General features: G+C 31.0%; 2 protein-coding genes across 2 annotated transcripts; both read left to right on the top strand.

Moving 5' to 3' along the window:
* The first annotated feature begins 2,327 nt into the window (after positions 1-2,327).
* LOC129287000 (probable inositol transporter 2) lies at positions 2,328-8,133 on the top strand. Its single transcript, XM_054923121.1, has 6 exons — positions 2,328-2,654; positions 3,182-3,252; positions 4,671-5,006; positions 6,118-6,225; positions 6,301-6,894; positions 7,343-8,133. Exons 1-6 carry the CDS (start codon positions 2,522-2,524, stop codon positions 7,832-7,834), a joined length of 1,734 nt encoding a protein of 577 aa, XP_054779096.1. The 5' UTR covers positions 2,328-2,521; the 3' UTR covers positions 7,835-8,133.
* Positions 8,134-10,384: 2,251 nt separating this feature from the next.
* On the top strand, positions 10,385-13,175 carry LOC129284872 (probable inositol transporter 2). Its single transcript, XM_054920366.1, has 6 exons — positions 10,385-10,538; positions 10,705-10,775; positions 11,226-11,561; positions 11,649-11,756; positions 11,862-12,461; positions 12,624-13,175. Exons 1-6 carry the CDS (start codon positions 10,403-10,405, stop codon positions 13,068-13,070), a joined length of 1,698 nt encoding a protein of 565 aa, XP_054776341.1. The 5' UTR covers positions 10,385-10,402; the 3' UTR covers positions 13,071-13,175.
* Positions 13,176-22,407: the final 9,232 nt, after the last annotated feature.

Below are 22,407 nucleotides of genomic sequence, written 5' to 3'. Positions count from 1 at the left end.
TTTAGAAAATGGAATAGATAAGCTTTAGATGTTTTTGATATAATTAAGTTTTTTTAAAAAATAATGAAAATATTAGTGTAATTCTAAATGGCTTGGAATCTTTTAAAGTAATGAATAAGACGAGGAAGGCCGAAAAAAGCAAAATGCTGCCATTGCTTTATAAAGGAGTGGCTTCAGGCAAAAAAAACTTGCCTTCTCTGCTCAATTAAAATTTGATTGAATTATCTTGCCATCATTAATAGGAAAGTAAGATTAGATACGCAAAATAATCACGTGCTTCACTTCTCATAAATGCTAAGCTTTTGAGTCCATTCTTCACCATACAGCTCGAGTTTTGTCAAGCAATCAGCAATGTGGTATCAACAAACACGACATTTTCGTTGATTATTGCTTTAAATATTTTAAGATAAATTATACATGAATCCTTATATATATATATATATATATATATTCTGATACTCCTTGTGTGTGTGTGTGTTTTTTTTTTATATATATAAGGCCATTTTAGCTATTTCAATTGACCTATTAACATGGTAGAAGAATATGCGGCAACTAACTCCCATTTCAATTGAAATTAGATGGTCAATTTTATTTCTAGCAGATTTTTTTTTTTAAATCTTTTCTAATGAGATGCACTGAAAGCTGTAATTCTGCATTTCTTGTAGTTTTTTTTTGGGATAAATTTAGCAAAGAGGTAATCTGCCAACAATATTGTTATTCAATATGCTTTTTTTAAAAAAATGATATTAATAAAGGTAACCGATTAAATTAGTTAGGTATTTTAACATTGTGGGTGAGTATATATAAAGAAATTGCCAACACCAAGATCTGCATATTTCTCTTACAAGTCCTCCAATTTACTAATTGATTATGTTTAGATTTTATAAATATATAATGAGTTCGATTCGAATATTATCAGCTAAAGTGGCCATAGTCCCTTTTATCAAAACCAATGTCAGTTAGTAATATAGTAGGCAAATAGAATCTTATGATATTAGACATGAAATACATTAATAAAGTTATAAATTATATAACGTAATAAAAATTGTTTAATTATAGAAAATTGGTGGGAAAGAGATAATTAAGACGAGTGTAAGTAGGAGAATGAAAACATGAAGGGATTTTGTGTATGGTTGGAAATGGGAGGTGCTGTGGCTTGGGGAGGCACCTCTTCCTTTTAAATATATTATTCAATTCAATCATTTCCCTCCTTTTTTTTTTTTAACGAGCACTGCCAGTTTTTACTTTCAAAACTTGCTCGTGTTTTCCTTCATATAAAAAATTTAATTGATAATGAGCATCTTTTGTCTTTTTCTTCTTCTATTTTTCATACAAATCAATCCTCATATGCATGCATGACTTCAACTGTTCATTATTTCGTGTATAGAACAGCGGCTTATAAAGGTCTCGTCCAAGATAAAAGGGAAATTGGATGACTGATTTTTCTAAATATTTAGACTACCCATCTAAATACTCTCACAGAGACTTTGGAGATTCTTAAAAGGTTAACCCTTTGTGAGAATACTTTTTTTTTAAGTTAATATTTACTCGCACGCATTTAAATTGAGTTTTCTTACAATCATTCAATCTTCATTCTTGCCAAGAGAATTAGAAATTTAGTCATAGAAGATTAAATTATTACTTTCAATCACAACTTTAAAAAAGCAAATAGATTTGTTGATTCACTCAACATTAGGTTCCTTATGACACACACTATGGAGGCCATTATATTTTATGATCCACATTTAAGATGTAAAAATTTGTTAAACTATGGTACATGACTTGACTCGTTTGTTTGTTTGTTTTTTTTTCCATGTGTTTTCATGACCTTTATATGAAAAAAAAAAACAAATAAAACAATGTGAAAGTGAACTCTTCTTAAACTTATTTCTTAATATTATTTTTTAATAATTACTACATTATTATTGTTAGGTCCAAAACAGAAGCTGACGTACCCTCACAAATGTTAATTACCCTTGTAGACTTCATCTTTTTTAATACATAACTTCTCTTGATGTCTCATGATTTTGTTGTTTATTTGTATTCAAAATTATAGAAATGAGTGTTAATTAATAATTGAGAAGGATGAGGAGCAATGCAAGAAGGAACGGATAATGGTTGAGAAAGTGAAAAAATTAGTAAATGGGGAAGAGTGTGGTTAATAGTGAAAAATGGGAGAGTCCATAACGGTCACGGCGAAACCGTGTATGTACTGTGCGCGCGTGTTGTGTGCGTCGATGAACGCAAACCACCTCACTCCTTGTTTTCTGGTCCGATTCCCCCTCTCGCTCTCATCCTTCATGTTCTCTACGAACACGCCACGCTTTATATCTCCTCCTCCTCCTCTTTCTTCCCTACTCTTCACATTCTTCTCATCTCCCTCCCTCCCTCCCTCTCTCTCTCTCCGCTTCCATTGATCTCTTCCTCACTACTCACTCTCAATTCCATTCCTTCTATATTCTTTGCACACACAGCATATACATCGCCATTCTCTCTCTCTCTCCCCTTGGTTATTCCGTCCATGGAAGGAGGCGTTCCAGACGTTGATGCCTCTGCTTTTCGAGAATGCTTGTCTCTATCTCACAAGAATCCTTACATTCTTCAACTCGCTTTCTCTGCTGGAATCGGTGGCCTCCTCTTTGGCTACGACACTGGTACGTACTCTCCTCTTTCTTTCCAATCGAGTTAGTTCGATTCTACAATTCTAGCATCGGTATCTTCAATGCCCCAATTTATGTTTCCACAAAACAAAAGGCCTGATTGCCCTGTTGTCGCTTTCTGTTTCTCTGCGATCTGGATTCATTGTTGAGAGGATATCAGATTTATTTCATGTGTAATTTAAGTTTAACGGATTAAAAAAAATCTCGACTGTATCAGATCCTGAGAGCACGTCTCTCGGTTTATCTTCAGCTTTCTTAAAACTGAAAACAGTCTCTCGTTCTGCTCTTGTTTCTCAATCTCTGATTCACATCCGTCTACTTCTCCTCTGTTTTAGTTCATAAGCATTCACGAAGAATTTTATGGCTAGTGTTCTGGAAGACTTTTATGTGTTGAATTTTGCTTGTTCTCAATTTCTAAGAGTGCCTTGGTGTGTTTATTTGATTATGAAATGCATTGGAGAGTGGAAGAAATTCGTGTTTTCTATTCTCGGAGTAACACGAGCTTTTGGTATTATGCGCAGGAGTGATATCTGGGGCTCTTCTGTACATAAGAGACGAGTTCGTTGAGGTGGCTCAAAAGACATGGATGCAGGTGATGCTTTTTTCCCCCTCTTCACTTTTTTCATTCAATTAAAATCCTACTTTATCTTTCTTGTGCATTTCATGCGTCTTGGACATTACATACGTTTCAGTTAGCTTTTGAAAAACAGCTAAAGATGCTCTCAATTTTGGTTTCATCACTCCCGGTCCTCCCCTTAACTATAGAAGACAAAGAGGAAGAAGAAAAACCGGATCCTTCTTTTAATTTATAATTTTTTTATTAGAATGAAAATTAATAATTTATAAAAATGTAATTTTTACTATTTTTTATTAATATTTCTTTTACTATTTACATGAAGTTCGAGATGGATTATGCAGTGAGGTAAATTAAAAAAAGGACGGATTATACAGTAACAGTGGGAAAAAGTTACGTGACTTTGAATTGTTAGCTCTAAAAAATCAAGTGCATTTTATGCTATAGAACATTTCAAATTGTTCCAGTGGAAAATGATTTATTTTTATTTTCCCATCAATTTCCCATAAATACAAGTAATATGAGTTATATAAAATAAAATCGAAATTTTTTAATGTAGAAAAACAAATGTTGAAGTGGTTATTAAAATGAGAATAAAAAACGAGATGAGTGTATGTAAAAATGTTCCAGAGTAACATGATAATTAATAGTTTGAAGGAAAATTTATCTATTTATTTTATTATTTGTTTTTTTCTTGTTGTCTGGAAAACATAATTTTTCCTTTAGACAATGATATTCTTCTAATTATTAGTTTCTAGTGGAAAAATGTAATTTTTTTTTGGGTCAAAATTTGGAACGATCCATATTAGTTTTTTTCCCCAGAAAAGCAGGGTTAAGAGTAAAAAACAAAATGAAAAGAAGAGTCTTTGTTTTTTTTAAAAAAAAAATAACTGTTTTCTCATAGGGGGAAAAAACTGTTTTTCAGTCAGAAACATGGCCGAAGAAGTTTTAAGTATTCATTTCATTGACCGCAACGGGCTATATGCCATGACAAGAACTTTTTACATGCCAGTGCGCTTATTGCTTTCGACCAAAGAACATTCGACAACTTTACCGTATTTTCCTTCAAATGATCCGCCTTCTTTCGTTTTGGGCCATTAAAAATTGTAGACCTTTTTATCATCGCAAAAGCGAGCGTGTGTGTGTGTGTGTTGTATTTATAGAGAAAATGCAACAATTTGTGATCGCCTCGGTCTCTAGGCCTAGCTCTTCTAGTTTATTTTCTGATCTTTTGTAACTTTCAAGCTTTGGCTTGCCATCTTATTCCAAATATATATAAATATATATATATTTATAGAGATAAAAAAAGAAAGGGATGTCCAAGATGTGGACTTCATATATATATATTCACCCTTTGTTGTGTTACTTTATATATATCGTCACGTATAAATAAATAAAGATAGTCAATTCATGATGAAATGGTGGTTATAATACAGGAAATGATAGTGAGTATGGCGCTTGTTGGAGCAATCATAGGTGCTGCAGTTGGAGGCTGGCTCAATGATCGGTTTGGAAGGAAAGCAACAATCTTCATTGCAGATTTCCTCTTCTTTACAGGCTCTGTTGTCATGGCCGCTGCTCCCAACCCCATTGTTCTAATTGTGGGTCGTCTCTTTGTTGGTCTTGGCGTTGGAGCGGCTTCCATGGCCTCTCCTCTTTACATTTCAGAAACTTCTCCGACTAAAATTAGAGGAGCCCTTGTTGCTCTCAATAGCTTCCTCATAACTGGAGGTCAATTCCTCTCCTACCTCATCAACTTGGCCTTCACTAAGGTGAGACAATACCTCCTGTCATACGCCATGTGATAATATGCTAAGGTGGGATAGGATTGAAAAAGTCGGGAAAATGGCATTGAATAATGATATCAGAAAGAACAAGAACACGCTGAAAGCCCCGAAAATTGGGAGAAAAAAAAAAATACAACAAAGGACCACGTTTTAATTGTAGATTGAAGATTTGAAGAGTTGTTACGTTGCAACTCAATTGTAAATGGGATAACAACAATTGATTGATTAAATGGGTTATCTGATTATTTGATCTTATGAATGGTTTTCAAATAGTTCATAGGGTTTGAAGATCGACTATTCATTTTATTATTTGACTAATTCTCTTTTTCATTAATAACGTGTGATCGGCAATTTACAAATGATTATAGAAAATTATGACTCAATTCAGTCAGAAATTCTAAACATGGTATTTCTTTTTATTTACAACTAAAATTTTGACAACGTTTATCTACTATTTTAATTAGAATTTACAGCTTAACCTGACAGTAACATACTTCTTTAACAGTATTGTTGAGGTGTTTAATTATGAGTAGACTTAAATTCATATGAGAGTTTTACATCAAATAAAATTTAGCTTAATACATAACATATAATAAGGTAAAATGATAATAAATTTGCATTTTGAAATTTTTAATTAAAATGTAATGTCTACTTATTCTCTTTCAACTTTTCAGGCATTTCATTCTTGACATTTACTACCTCCATCTCAAATTATAAAATAATTTTGAGTGAGATTTAATATTTCAAAATATAAAATATTTTGACAAAAATAAAGTTTTATTAATAATACTTTGTTAATATTATTTTTTTTATATATTCTCTTTTTTTAATATTCATTCACAAATAAGGTATTAAATGAAAAATATTTTTAAAAGCCTACAATTTTGTCTTGAAAAAGCGAGATTGTAAAGTATATTTAATGAACTTTATTTATATATGTAATTTTATTTAAAAATATTTTATAATTTGATATGGAAAGAGTATATTTCAAAATTTCAAGAGTTTAATTTGTTTTTTTTTTTTTTACCTTTCCCAAGTCCTTTTTAAAATGTTTTTAATTTAATAATATTTAATTACTATAAATCATTTATTTCAGACATCAGGAACTTGGAGGTGGATGTTAGGAGTGGCAGCCTTACCTGCTTTGATACAAATCGTTTTGATGTTTTGGCTCCCCGAATCACCTCGTTGGCTTTACAGACAGGTGCGCTTTCTTCGCTATCTTGTGAAAATAATAGTGTCTAGCTCTAGGTATGTTAAAAATGTGTGTATAAAACAGGGAAAGGAAGAAAAAGCAAAAGCAATTCTGAGGAAGATTTACGCTGAAGATGCCGAAGATGAAATCCAAACCTTACATGATCAAGTTCAACTAGAAATAAAGCTACAGGACGAAGCAAAAGATATCAAGATAAGTGAAATGTTAAAAACTAAATCGGTAAGGAGAGGGTTATACGCAGGGGTTGGCCTTCAAATCTTCCAGCAATTCGTGGGCATCAACACAGTGATGTACTATAGCCCCACAATAGTCCAATTAGCTGGTTTTGCTTCAAATCAAACAGCACTTCTTCTATCACTCATCACATCTGGGCTCAATGCATTCGGTTCTATTCTAAGCATATACTTCATTGATAGAACTGGGAGAAAGAAGCTTGCTCTTATCAGTTTGGTTGGTGTTGCTTGCTCACTCGCTCTTCTAACGGCTATATTTCAAGTTGCTAGCACCCACTCTCCTATGGTTAGCCCTGTTGCAACCAATCACTTCAATAACACCTGCTCTAGTTATGCCTCAGCAGCGGATACTAGCTCTTGGCATTGCATGAATTGCCTCAAAGCTAATCCAGTCTGCGGATTCTGTGCTGCCAAATCTGATAAGGTAACATCTCATTACTCATTTTAATCCACTTGACTTGACAATGCGGTGTGCTTAAACCAAGCCTAATAATATCCTCAGTCTGACTCTGACTTGCTGAGTTTACTAATGGATCCTTGAAAGTGACTGAAAAAAATAGATAAAATATGAAAAATTATTATCTTCCATGATGCGATCCTCCGAAGTCCATTGGGCTTTGCCCTTTCTTGATTCAACCCGTTCCTCAAATTAGTATTTGACAGTAAATGTTCAATCCTGGTATCATACTTTTACAAACTTAAGGGGGGGGGGAAATCATGAACAAAAACTATAGAAGATTTTTACATCTCAATGGTAAGCTATTCCTATATGAACGCCTACAAGCATGCCCAAATTCTTTAAAATTAGGACACTTGAGTAGACTTGTTATGTTGATGCTGACAAGCTAAAATTGTGAAATGCTGTTGTGCAGCTTTTACCCGGGGCATGTTTGGCGATAGGTGAAATGACAGAGAAAGAATGCAAAGCTGAAAAAAGGGAATGGTACACAGAGGGTTGTCCCAGCAAAGTTGGTTGGGTAGCAATATTGGGACTTGCTCTCTACATCATCTCCTTCTCCCCCGGAATGGGAACGGTACCTTGGGTCATGAACTCTGAATTATACCCTCTACGATACAGAGGAATCTGCGGTGGCATAGCTTCTACAGCACTCTGGATCTCCAACCTCATCGTATCTCAAACCTTCTTGACCATGACAAAGTCCATAGGAACTTCGTGGACTTTCTTGGTGTTTGGTGTCATTGCTGCTATAGCTGTATTCTTTGTCCTTGTCTTTGTTCCAGAAACTAAAGGCCTTCCCATTGAGGAGGTGGAGAAGATGCTGGAAGATCGGTCTGTTAATTTCAAGTTTTGGGAGCCGCTCGAGAAGAAGCCAAAGAAGATGATTGGAAAGATCCAATCATGAAAGATTTAATTTACCAGGATCAATGTGGTATTTTAATTAACTACAGAGACCTATACGTCTGTGGCACATAAATAACCACCCTGAGGCGATGTTTTATGTCATTATCTGATAGGAGTCAGATTAACTGGGTAGAGAGGTAACAGACATACCATACTACTTCAAGAGAAGCTCATGTACTTGATATTTTATTACTACAGCTTTCTTCTTTTTTCAAGCTGTTATAATTTTTAGTTGAATGAGAAGAAGCTGCCTTATTATAAACAGAAACACACTCTACATCTTTAGTGAGCATTTATTATTTGGTGGTTGTAAAAAAACAAAAATGTTGCAAGACAAGCTCAACATTCAACATGAATATATAGTTGCCACCATTGCTATCAAAATCGCCTTGACGCGTTCTAACTTCTAAACGTAAAAACTTGCGATTTCACAACTCCAAGTAGCTAGAATATTTCTTGCCCCAAAGCTTGGAAATTTCAAGTAAAAAAGAGCGTATAATCGAACTCATCAAATCCCAAGTCTATGACCAGTTATGCGATCGTGTTTGGATCCCCAGCTAGCACTCTGGTCATTTCACTACACTTCCGCTTCCTCCGGGCTCGGGCCGCCTTATATGCCGCCTTTGTTCTTATATATACTTGTAAATTCACACTAATTAATTCACTGGAAAATAATAGTTATTAGTCCTAAAAGATGAAATTAACTCATCAAAAAAATATGAAATTAATAATAGTGAGGTTCTGATAAAATTTTATAAAAAAATAAGTTATAAATATTAATTTTAATAACTTTAAATTCACAAGTTTTGATTACAAATAATACATTTAAATTTTAAGGGCAACTCTTTGTTTGTAATTAGGATTTCTATTTACAACCGTATAGATCAATATCTTTGGCTCATTTTTTTTTAAAAATTGTCGGTAATTTAGCAATCATTAATTTCCTTTTTGAGACTTTATAATCATTCTCCCGATTTAAAATGAGTTGTTCTTCGTGATTTATGGAGAAAAAAAAAAAGAATGCCAATGCGTCTTCCTATCTTTTTTATAGATATATTGATATGAAAAAACTTAGTACTTGATACTTTATTTACTTTTTTTCAATTAAATTAAAATACATGCGTTTTTTTTCAAATCAATATTTTACCTTTTAACTATTTTTTTTATAAACTAAAAGTTTATGTAAGTTGGATTTCAATAACTTATTAGGAATCAGGATATTCAAAGAGCACTTACAATTATATTTATAGATTATCTATCAACAAGGTTCTCATATTAGTAAAATTTCATCCTATAACCTTATAAGTTATAGATCAAATACTAATCTGAACCAATTTTGTTGTTACATTTTAACTAACCTTTGTTATCAATACATTTATGTTAAAAAAATCAATCCGTTTATTCTAAATTGATTGAAAAAATTTCAACTAACTTTTGTTATTAATAGTTTTAGTTTTTAAAAAATAAATTCATTTATTCTAAGTTGATTGAAAATTTTTAAAGATTCTCCCATTGATATCTCTTTTCATGATTGTTAATCATGAAAAAATGCTGGTGATCTTATAAATAACAATATTTGTTGAGATATTAACATGTCTATAGAAATTATCCGTGATATTGATATCTTTTTTACCCATACTAATTATAATCCACATAATCCCATCAAATTACATTCTAAACATCAATATAATCAATCAGATTATCTTAAGAATAAATTAATTTTTTATTAAAGATATTGCAAAAATGTTGACGTTATATTTTCAAGAATTGAATTAAATTCAACTAGATATTAGATAATTAATATTAGTAATGAATATAAATTATCTTTATGCTAAATCACATTATATTATGTTGTGACAAATAATATTTTGACTTAAAATTTCATTAAAAAAATGTAAACGTCATATACAAAAGTTTAATCCATCTAGTCATCTACGCTAATTAATTTAGCAGTTAAAAGAATAACTTGATAAAAAACAATTGTTAAAAATATTAAATTTTAATCATCAGTAGAAATATGAAGCCAAATTTAAAATATATGATATCTCATTATATTAATATTTATTTTTATCTATATATTTTAAAATTGTATAAATTAACATAATATAATATAATATAGGATGATAATGAAACACATAATATTGATTTAATTAGGATCAAATAAAAATTTTCAATAAAATAGTTGATTTAATCTCTTTAACGGAACATTTAAATTTTATTATTTAATAATATTTTTGAATCAACTTATTCTTTTGCCTGCAAAATTAGCATAACTTTATATATATATCAAAATTAAATATATATTTTTCCAGTTTTGAATAAAATTTTTAATTAAAATATTACATGAGACAGTATACAGTTTAATGGTTATCGAGTTTCATTAGCCGAAAAAAACGATATCTAGTTAATTAGTTATCTTATATTTTTTATTTTTAATTTTTGAGTATCTAATTGGATTTAAATCGATTCAAATCCAACCATGTTTCCTCTACCGACAATCTATATATTTCTCCTGCGAGTGCCTACATCTTCCAGACGGAAAGAAAATAAGAGAGAAAGTAAGTTGTTGATGATGGAGGGAGGAGTAGCACAAGCTGATGCGTCTGCCTTTAGAGCATTACTGTCTCTCGCAAGAAAAAATCCGTTTGTTCTGAGACTGGCTTTTTCTGCTGGACTCGGAGGATTTCTCTTTGGCTATGATACTGGTATTTCTAAAATTACCTCTTTTTCCTTTCATTAACATTATTAATCACTGATGTACTTGGAACGTAATGTAGTTTTTTTTTTCTTTTTAATATTATTATTAAATTAATAGCACAAATCTAAAATGAGTGTTGAATTAAAAACTTCCCCATTGTATGGCACTGGCAGGAGTCATATCCGGTGCTCTGTTATACATCAGAGATGATTTTCAAGCGGTGGCCAACTCCGCGTGGTTGCAGGTAACCCATTGTATATTATTATTATTATTATTATTATTATTATTTTTATAAATTGATCTCGATTATCAATTTGGTAGTTTAATTTTTATTAGTATGGTGCTTTATTTTTTTGCTTATTATTTATATAGAATCACATTTCATCTTAATTAACTATTAATGATTTTTATAATTTATATAAAAAGGGAGAATGTTATCAAAGTCTCAAAATAATTAATTTATAATAGTTAAATCACTGGCAAATTTTTTTTGAAAAATCAATTATACATTTTTTTAAAAAATAATCATAATTTAAGAATTTTAATTGTAAATAAATACTTGTAACGGCCATACATTCCAAGTTTTGGAATTTTATTGTAAAAAAAAAAAAACTTAAAGAAGCAAGGAAAAAAAAAAGGGTTGAAAAATACAAGTGGTTTGAATTTTCGAAGTGACGAGTTTTGATGGAAACAGGGAGCAGTGGTGAGTTTTGCACTGATAGGAGCCACGATTGGGTCTGTAGGAGGAGGATGGATGAGTGATGTGTTTGGAAGGAAACTGTCAATATTCATTGCAGATTTACTGTTGGTTGCTGGCTCAGTCATTATGGGTGCTGCTTGGAACCCCATAGCCCTCCTTGCTGGCAGAGTCGTCGCTGGTCTTGGCATTGGAATGACTTCCGCTGCTGCCCCTCTCTATATTTCTGAAGTTTCTCCCGCCAAAGTCAGAGGAGCCCTTGTCAGTCTCAACAGTTTCCTCATCACTGGAGCCCAGTTCCTCTCCTACCTCATCAACCTCGGCTTCGCCCTCGTAATCTCCTCCTCCTCCTTTTCTCTTTGTTAAGGATAATATAACTTTTATGGAACTTTGGGGTTTAATCTTCTTTCTGTATTTCAGGCACCTGGAACATGGAGGTGGATGTTAGGAGTGGCAGCAGTGCCTGCTTCCATTCAGTTAATTTTGATGCATTTTCTTCCAGAATCACCTCGTTGGCTTTTTAGAAAGGTGTCTTCATCATCATCAATTTCTACGAACATGATGATCGCTTTTTTCATCTGTCAGTCCATGTCATAACCTATACAAGAACCCTTGTCTTTCTTTTTTTGATAGGGGAGGCAGGAAGGAGCAAAAGTGATCTTGAGGAAAATATACGAACCCAGTGAAATTGAAGGTGAAATTCAAGCTTTAGAGGAATCAGTTGAGAAGGAAACAAAGGAATCCGAATCTTCTGATAAAATCAGCATATGGAAGATGCTCAAGAACACGGCCGTGAGAAGAGCCCTGTATGCTGGAATGGGCCTTCAAATCTTCCAACAATTTGTGGGCATCAACACAGTCATGTACTATAGTCCCACCATAATTCAACTGGCTGGAATTACTTCAAATCAAACTGCACTTCTTCTATCACTCATCACATCTGGGCTTAATGCATTTGGTTCTATTCTCAGCATCCTCTTCATTGAGAAGATTGGGAGAAAGAAGCTTGCGTTGATCAGTTTGGTTGGTTGTGTACTTTCTCTTTGTATTATCTTTGCCCCATTCTATGTCACGCAAACTCATTCCCCAGGGATCAGTCCAATTGCAACTTCTCACTTCAACGGAACTTGTCCTGGTTTTGACATTGCAATGAAGACTAATACTCCCTGGGATTGTAACAAGTGCCTCAAAGCTTCTCCAGCCTGTGGATTCTGTGCTGATCCATTTGATAAGGTAAATATATATATATATATATATATATCATCCATTTCCTGTGGAATTGGTAAATTATTGAACCAACGCGCCTTAACCTGTTTATTGATTAGCTTGGTTTTCAATATATACCATACTTTCATCTACTTTTGATATGAAAAGTTGCGAATTGTTGTTGTGCAGTTTTCACCTGGGGCGTGTTTGTTGTCCAATGACAACTCAAAGAAGCAATGCCGAGCAGAGAAGAGTTCTTGGTATACAGAGGGATGCCCTTCTAATTTAGGTTGGCTTGCAATCTTAGGGCTTTCACTCTACATCATCTCCTTTTCACCTGGAATGGGGACTGTTCCCTGGGTTGTCAACTCTGAGATATATCCTCTTAGGTACAGAGGAGTGTGTGGAGGCATGGGAGCCACATCAGTTTGGGTTTCTAATCTCATTGTGTCTCAAACCTTCCTGGTTCTGACCAAGAGCATTGGAACAGCATGGACCTTCATGATTTTTGGTTTTGTTGCTTTCATTGGAATCTTCTTCGTCCTCATCTTTGTTCCAGAAACTAAAGGGCTTCCCATAGAAGAGGTCGAAACCATGCTAGAACAGAGGCCTGTGCGGTTTAGATTTTGGAATTAAAAGATGCTTGATGAGTGAGGTTGCATAGCTTCTAATTTTTAACAACTCCTTTCAAGTAGAGATATTTATGTGGATACTTCTTCTTCTTCTTCTTCTTTTTTTTCCTTTGGCCTTTTGAAGTTTGAGAGTTTTTCCTCATTTTTTTATTGGGTTTGAGAAAGACTATGCAGATAGACATATTAATAGCAGTTTTAGAAGGTGTTCATTGGTTTGCATTTGATATGCTTAGCTTCTTTCTTTACGTTTCTCATCCACGGTTTTCAAGTTGGTTCGTTTGCGGCGGTTCTTTTCATCTCGTTCCAACCCCAAATTTAAACCATGTTTTAACCACTGTTGGTGGAGGTGGTGGTATTTTTTATAAAAAAAAATTAATTATTTAATTTATGTGTAGCTTTGATTTGTTTATAATTTAATCTTTAAATTATAATTTAATATAACTCAATCTCTATCCTTTTGATTAAGTTGTAAGTTGTAACTTACTTCCTAAATTTTTAATTATTTAAAATGTATTTTTAGCCAAAAACCATTTAAAATGTTGGTCTATATTTTTTTAAAAAAATAAAATTATAAAAATTAAAGTTATTTTTTGAAAGTTAAGGGCTAATGTTTTGATAGCTAAAATTATAATGAGTGAGTTGTTAAGTCAAAATTTAAAGATTATATTATAATTGAATCAATTTATTGAGACTGAATTATGTCAAATTAAAATATAAGAATTGGATTATAAATTATTTAAAATTATATAGACTAGGCAATTAATTTTCTCTTATTTACAATTGTAAGTTGGTTAGGACCTCACCATTTTCAATGACCTGAACATGTGGATTTTCAATCTAAAATAAAATAAAATAAACGTCTTGACAGCAAAAATTAGTTTATTATTCAAATTCTTCATCGATCTTCGCACTTTTAGTTTAGCCATTGACATTTTAAAACAGCTTGCTTATCAGAATTTCAAACCCCTCACCTGAAGGGAAAGATTCGCATCTCAAGCAACATTCAAATTCAGTATAAAAATTATTGATTCTAAAATCAAATAAAAGGGTAAAAAATGTATTCACACAGTGATTTCGGATAAATCACATTTTTATGAAACTATAACAAATTTATCAATGATTAATAACAGCTTGATAATGATAACTTCAATTTTCATAATCATAAAGAATTTATGTATGACTTATTCGTCATAATATTTTAATTTTTTGTTAAATAGTCTGTTATTTTAATTCATTCATTGACATTAATCATAAAGAACTTTATATTATAATTTTTTTAAATGTGAACATTATATTATGATTACATACTTCAATTAATTTTTTTTTTAAGCGCAAGAAATTTGTTCCAGTTTTTCATATAAGGTTGGCCCAATAAGGATTATGGCCCCATAATCTGAACTGGGCACCCATTAGTTCGGCCCATCAATTCCCCTCAAATTCTATTCTGGAAAAAGCAAAATCATAAATTAAAAGAAGTCAATAAATAAATGGAATCTTTTTTTTTTCCGGTGCACGTTCATGTTTTTAATTTCAATTATAAGGAAAATATGGAATACAACTCCACACACTCTTAATGTTTTTAATTTGGTTTTGTTTTAAATATTACAAGACGATTTTTATGTAAAAGTAATTTTTTTTATTCATAAAAGTTTAAGATTCACTGAAGCCTGAATAAGCTATAAGACTCAAAAAATGTTTATAGATTATCAACTGGTGATGTTTTCACCTCAAAAGCAGGTTTGAACTCACATCCTTGTCAGGTTTGAGTTGTGTTCTTATTGATTGAACCAATTTTTGTTAGCGTTTTAGAACGTTGTTTTGGCTATTACAGTCATGCGAATATAATGAATCTAAGATCCATAAATAATATACGGCTTTTTTTTAATCACTAATAGTTATTTATTTTCACAATCTTTAAAATAAAATTATACATTTAACACTTTTATCAGTCTCTGACTCTTTATTATAAATTGTTTGTTTTTAACTTTTCTTGTGAAAAAATACAATAATAGGTCCCTATACTTCGGTTGTGATTTGTTTTTAGTCTTGTAGTTTTTATTTCATTATTTCTAGTCCCTTTAATTTATGCTGTTGCAACATTAATTTAAAAACAATTAATGTTACTTTAACAGGCGACGAGTTGGCAATGGCAAAGTTACTTTTTTTTTCATATACTTTAGTTGTTTTTTATTTTTAATTTTTATAGTTTTATTTTATGATTTCTAATCTTTTTAATTTGTTTCGTCCGTAATATTAATCTTTATAATTTTACAAAATGCAGAAAATAATGGTCATAGGTTGGTAATGGTGAAGTTAATTTTACAAAATATGATAATCGATCCATGTACTTTGGTTTTTTTTTTTCTTTTAAACCTTGTACTTTCATTATTTTCAATCCTTTTAGTTTGTTCCATGTACAATATTAACCCCTATAATTTAACAAAAAAATTGCACGTAATGGCCATGGGCTAGTACCAATGGAGTTAATTTTTCTATAACCCTACTAACCTCTTTGCTAACATGAAAATAAATAGACTAGGCGTGACTATAAATAAAAGGTAAAGGGGCAAAACAAGCTTCTTTATATATTTTGATTAAACAAAATACGAGAGACCAAAGTAAGATAAGTACATCTTAACAAGGATTAACAACATTAAGCATACATCAGTCAAATTAACTTTATGGGTACCAGCTCATGTTTTTTATGCACATTTTTTAAATTATAAGTAGAGGAATCAAATTAAAGAGGTTGAGAACAACAAATAAAACTATAAAAACTAAAAACAAAATATAATTAAAATAGAAAGACCTAGTGTTATATTTTTCATTTTCTTTTAAATTCTTTTGGCGAACTTGCATTTGTCATGCTTGTGTTGCTATCCACCTGATTCCTATTGATCATCCTAACATATTTCCATGCCATTTTTGGCAAAACCAAAAGCAAAATAACTTATTTGCTTCTGTCAACTCTCAGGTCAACTTTTTTTTTTACACACAAAATAGTGTTTGTGTGTAGGTGTTTGTTTTGTCTGTAAATAGGGGTAGAAACATTTAGTCTTCAACCGATGACTTCATTTCTCTTGGCTTAATTAAAAAATTCCATTCCATTGATGTGATTTGGAGAATTTTTGTGGTTTGTAAGGTTGATAGCTTAGTCAAACCAGAATATTTTCTTTAATTTTTTTACTTTCAAGTATTTGATAGGCATCACAAAGTCAATCATTTTCTCTCATTATTTTATTTATTTTTCAATTTACCAATCACAACGCCACCCTTTTCTTTTTGCGTACCAACTTCTGACTTTCAATAGGTACATATTATTGGCTAATAAAAAAAACGAGACGAAGTGACATTATAAAACAAATTTATTAGTTGTCAACAACAAACGATTTCTTTGTTATATTATGTTTTCAAGAAATTTTAATACTATAAAACTTCTGTTTCTTTGTAAACCACAGGAATGTGACATATAGTTAGTCAATTTTATCCCCTATCACACATTGACAAATAACCATAACTTGTACTCTTTTTTTATTGATACTCTATATTTATAGTAGTTGTCACTGTTTAAAATTTTATTATCCTTTTATATAATTAAAGTTACTCTTTTTAAATGTGAATTAATTATTAATTTCTAGGTTATCTATTTTTTTTAATAATTCTCCAGTAGTCGATGCGCTAGCAATGGGCGGTGATCGATTTTTTTTAAAAAAGGGTAACATAGTCATTCAAAAAGAAATCAAATAAAAAAAGGGGACCCAATGACTGTAGCTTTCCCTTGTTTTTATTTTTTATTTGAAAGAAAAGAACCGGATAATTTAAAAACATAGATTATTTTTTGAAAGGATGAATATTTTCATTTTATTAGTGTGTCCTCGTATGTAGGAGAGGATCGGAATAAACCATTCAAAGGATATTGAAATGATTTTTTTTTAAAAAAAAAGATTCTTATCATAAATAATGTGCCTATTCAGCTGATGAAGATTCCTCCTATACCATAGGTAAGGTACATAAATCATGTGGTAGTCACATGAAGAAATGAAATTCAGGCCCATAAAAACTATAAATAAATGAAATAAAGATTAGAAAAGAGATTAAAGGGGTTAAACAACTTTGTTAGGACACATGCTGTGTGATATCCCATAAAGGGAGGCATGCTGGGGTTGAGTCTCTCAGTCAGAAACCATGATCATCCCCAATTAATATAATCTAATTTAATATTAATAATTTAAGTATCAATTATATCAATCGTAACACACATGCTGATACTGTTGGGATTATTTCAGCAAATCATTATTTTTTTCACCACATGCTATGTATGTGTGCCTCGCCAAACCAAACCCACCAAAGATATATTCATCTCTTCAATAATTAATTCACCTGTTCTTCAACTGATCTTCTTTTTTTTTTGTGTTTAAAAAAAAAGAATTCAAATCTTAAACAAGATAGCTAGTGGAGAAATTGTCAGCCTTTTAAAAATCAAAACTATAATAATTGATATCAATTAGGTTCGTCACAATAGCTAGTGCCACAAGCGTGTTCACCAACCCACAAGAGCGAGAAATGATATGTGAGTGGTATAAATGTAAAACGAAGTATTCATAGTGTGAGTTGTGTGTGAATTATTGGTGAGAAATTTAAAAATGGACCATTAACATAAAAAAAAACTTAAATATTTGAATATGATGAATTTCAAATGCATAATAAAACCCGCAAGGACCATGATCCTAAAGAGATAATATTCTTTAGTTAAAAGACCTTTTATTTTTCAGCACTCGTCTTTAAAGTACATATTATTGAAGATTAATAATAGATCAATGTAGAAAAAAAGGTTATTATATTTTTTTCGAAACGTGTACAAGTCCAAATTCACCGTTTCAATTGTGTATAAATAAATTTTAGTTGTTCTTGGGCCTCTGTTTTTTTTTTTTTTTTTACACCCATGTGGAGACACTACCAGTCATTCTCCCAATGATATATAAAGAAAAGGGAAAGTATTTTTCACATACAACAGAGATTGCACTTTTGATGGATCAAAATTACCAAGAAGCGGGTGTATATATATATATATATATATAATTCATTCCCTTGATCCTGTAGCATATTTTCAGATTCTATTAATCCTAATTCAAAACTAAATCCCCACAAGGTGCTTTGCTGAAATTCTCCCCAATTTATTTATGCAAGTGTTGAGTGATGTTTAATCAATATGACACGTGTCTTTGTCTTCCAAATAGAGTGAACCTTGAGGAACGGCTCACAACTCACAAGGACTTGATCTCACCAACAACTTGATCCCCCACGAGAGTCGAAAAATAAAAACGACTTCATTAATCTCATGACAAAAATATTTCCCCTACCATTTAAATTTTATATTTTGAATTTTAAAATGGTAATAAATTATCATTGGTTGCTCATTCTGTCAAGAAGAACTTTCATATGATCCACTGATCACCACAATTAATTATTTAATATTATTTATGTTTGGTTTAACGAGCGGCTCCTGTGTTAATTAAGTTTGTAGATAAGGATCTGTCTCATTAGTCGTTTTATACGGCTCCCCCCTCCCCCAGTTGATCTGCAAGAATGTCTACATATATATATATATATATATATATATTTTCAACTGAAAATCGCTTTTACAGAATATAAATTAAAATTTGATTTTGAATAACATGTTTAACTAATTTATTTGTTTGTAAAAAGCGCATAACTAGTAACTACTAACAAGTTAATTTAATATATTGCCAAAAAAAATTTAAAGGAAAATTGATTGTAATTTTGTGAATAAACTGTTAACAAGTGCATTTTTACATATGAGTAGATAACTTAGTTAATAATTAAGTATATGTGCTTGGACTTAAAGTTGAAATGTCAGCCCAATGAAAAAAACTACAATAAAAGACATGATAGGCCTACGAAGCATAACTCGATTCGTTTCTAGAAAAAAAGGCATGCCGCTCATAAGCTTAATGTAACCCTCAAGACTTGAGATAATTGGATTGTTAATGAATATGATAATATGATATGACGTGCCACAAATCTCACAGACTATGCTAGGTAAATATTTGTAAAAGGAACTTAAGGTCGTAGGGAGGAGAATATCAACAATCAATCAAGAACATTTAATAGTAATTTTAGTGTACCTTTCCAAATTTATTTTGCACTTTTAGATAGTTTTTAGAATCATTTGCAATTTTTGAAGTCACTACAATTTGTACTTTGTTTTAATATAATTAAACACTCATTTATTAATTTTTTCTACATATTTATATTTGGATAAAATTGTATTAAAAGAGCTTAAGAATCTATTATTATCTTTTAAAATTCAATGTCTCTTGCACATATGATATTTGTTGTTTTGCAAAGAAGAATATGGTTATTGTAAATATTTATTGAAAGAACTTTGCTATCTCTATTATAAGTATTTTTGCCTTAACCTGAAGTAACTTAATTTAATAATTTTTGAATATCAATTATTTAAAAAAAAGTATAATGACAAAAAAAAAGATAAAATAACAATTTTACTTTTAAATTATAGGGTCGAAGCATATGAGAGAAAATTTAAACCTTACAACACAAAAATAATTAATTAACAGGAGGGATACATTGCAACATTTCTAAACATAGAGGGATAAAATTTAATAAAAAATAAATTTAATATTAAATATTAATAAATTTATATTTAAAGATAAAATTGTCGTGTTTTTTTTTTTTAAAAAAATAGAGGATTGATGTGAATGGTATGTCTGGAAATTGGCTGCCAGCATGAATGGGGTGCTTTTCAGTTTTGGGCAAGTACATTGCACATCACTTGGGTCATAAAAGTATTTAAGAATAAGATTTGGTCCCATAGACCCACATCATTTGTGCGTACGGACAACTAAATCTAAGGCTAATTAATTAATTAAATCATGGACCGCTTTATGTAATCTTAATTAAGCATCATCATTAGACTTTAACCCCCCAAAAATATCTTCTTCTTTTAACAAAAGTTCAGTGAATTATTGGAGGTGACTCCGTGCTTCTGAACTGAACTGCGTTTTGGTGGAGGTGGGGTCGGGGGAAAAGCTTTTGCTCTCAACCCTTTCAGGTATGTACTTCTATTTACGTATCTACCCTTCCCTCCTCTTCAGAATTACCACCCTACCCACTTTTCAAGTAGGGCTTCTGCTTGTGCATTCTATATGGGAGGGTTATTTTGGTCTGTTCATCTGTATCCATTTGCATTCATTTATATTTTATTCTTCATTTTTTCGTTTCATTTACCTTTTTGCTTTTAAATCTTCTCGATCAAGTACCTATCCTAGCCTAATTCTTAATTGAATGGATGAATTATGAATTCCGTAATTCTCCCTAAGTTTATTATTATAAGATATTTTTTTAAAGTATCATATTTAAAAGGGTTAACATACAAATCTTTTTTCAAAATTTTTACAGAGGCACACTTCATATCTTTAATTTTTTTTAGCACATTTTCATCCCAACATCCTTCTTTAATTGGGTATAATTTTGTCCTGCGTTAGGATTTGATTGCATTGACCTATATAAGTTTGCTAGGTTGGCAGCCATTTGTAATATTTTAAAAATTAAAAAAAAAAGGAAAAAAATCCATATTAGATCTGGAAATCAATTCTTCTCCTTATCCCTCATCGATTAACTGTTCTACGTTCCAATCTGACCTCTTTGAGATGCTTAGCAGAGATTGACAATCTCAATTCAAGATCCCTTCTTCTTCTTCTTCTTCTTCTCATGAACAATAGATGGTATGCTATGGTTTTGTTGCACTTGTCAGGTAGTTCACATCAATAATGGGTTTTCTCAAAGCATCCAGATCGAAGGCGACGAAGAGAAAGACCTCAATAATCGAATCGATTTCGATCGATTAAGTCTATCGAATGCATAGCGCCATTCTTATTCTTGTTGAAGCTTGATTGAGCCTTATGTCTTGACGTTCAAGTTTTTTATTTTCGTTCGATGTCCTTGAGTCCAAAGTTCTCTAGATTCTTCCCCTCTTCTCCCTTTTTTATTTTGGTTTTGTTCTCGTGTCCAAAGTATGCTTGATTTCTACTTAATTTGCCACACAGGAGTGTTTGACGACATGGATTTGTTTTTTATTTCTTTCTTTTGATTTTTAATTCTTAAAATATGCCATGTGGTTGCTGGCTAGGCAAATAATGGTCAACATAATCAAACCCTAATGGTTGGAAGAAAATGTACCAAATTGAAAAACACTCGAGGATATGAGATACGTCTCTATAAAAACTTTAAAGATAGATTTATACTTTAATCATATTTAAAAATATAAGATATTTTAAGTCTTTTAATATCATTAATATTTTTTTTTTCAAAAAAATTCTTTATAAGGGATGTAACTAATAAAGTTTCCTAACTGAGACATTGTTAAATAAAGAAAAATATAGATATAAAGTGTAATTTTAAAAACAATTAACTCACTCATTGGAGATGTAATTTGATTTAAAAATACTTTATAAATTTGAATGGAGAGAGTAACATATTTAATGATCATATACTCTATTCAATTCAATTTCCAAATTTCCAGTGAACTAAGGTTGCGAAGCTAGTGAATAGTAAGTCATCATATTTTGGCTTCAAGAAGATTTATATACACTCGAAGATATTATATTTTAATTATTTCATGAAGGAGATTGATGTAATTTACATCAAAGGCAGCATCTTAAATTCTTGAACTGTCAATTAATTGAAGTGTTTGATGATATTATTCACTACTTCTACACCTTGGCTGCTTGGAAGAGGTGCATTGCTCATTAAGTACTAAATGACCATGATTAGATAATCATCCACCAATTTCAATGCATTATATGTTCGTGTGTATAGTTTTAGAAACATGAGGTTGATGGTTGCGTTATGTTATGGCCACATATATTTGTACAAAATTAAGGCAACTAGTGTAAATTAAACTCGGTTAAAAGTGTATTTCTCGTCCTTTAAGTTTACAATAAATTTTAATTAATCCTTAATTTTATAAAGTATATTTTTAAGTCCCTAATATAATTAATTTCATTAGTAAAAAATAATGATGACATTGCAATTATAAATGCCAAAAAAAATCTCAAATATAATATTTTAATCTAATAAATTTTATTTTTAAAATTCAAATTGATATATTAGCATTTGAACATGTTTTGTTGGCATTTAAAATTGTAGAGTTGTCATTTTCTGTTGATGAGTTAATGATGTTGGAATTAAAAGATTGAAAACATACTTTATTTATAAATTTAAAGAGTCAAATATGCATTTTTATCACACCTGTATACTTAATCTAACATCTGTATACTTCATTTTTATCAGACAGCATT

Source organism: Prosopis cineraria, unplaced genomic scaffold (genome assembly GCF_029017545.1).
Source record: "Prosopis cineraria cultivar Desert tree isolate PC_DT_omini unplaced genomic scaffold, ASM2901754v1 PC11, whole genome shotgun sequence".
In the NCBI taxonomy this organism is placed as follows: Eukaryota; Viridiplantae; Streptophyta; class Magnoliopsida; order Fabales; family Fabaceae; genus Prosopis; species Prosopis cineraria.
Note: the sequence above shows the minus strand (reverse complement) of the source record. Positions and strands in the feature narration are given on the sequence as shown.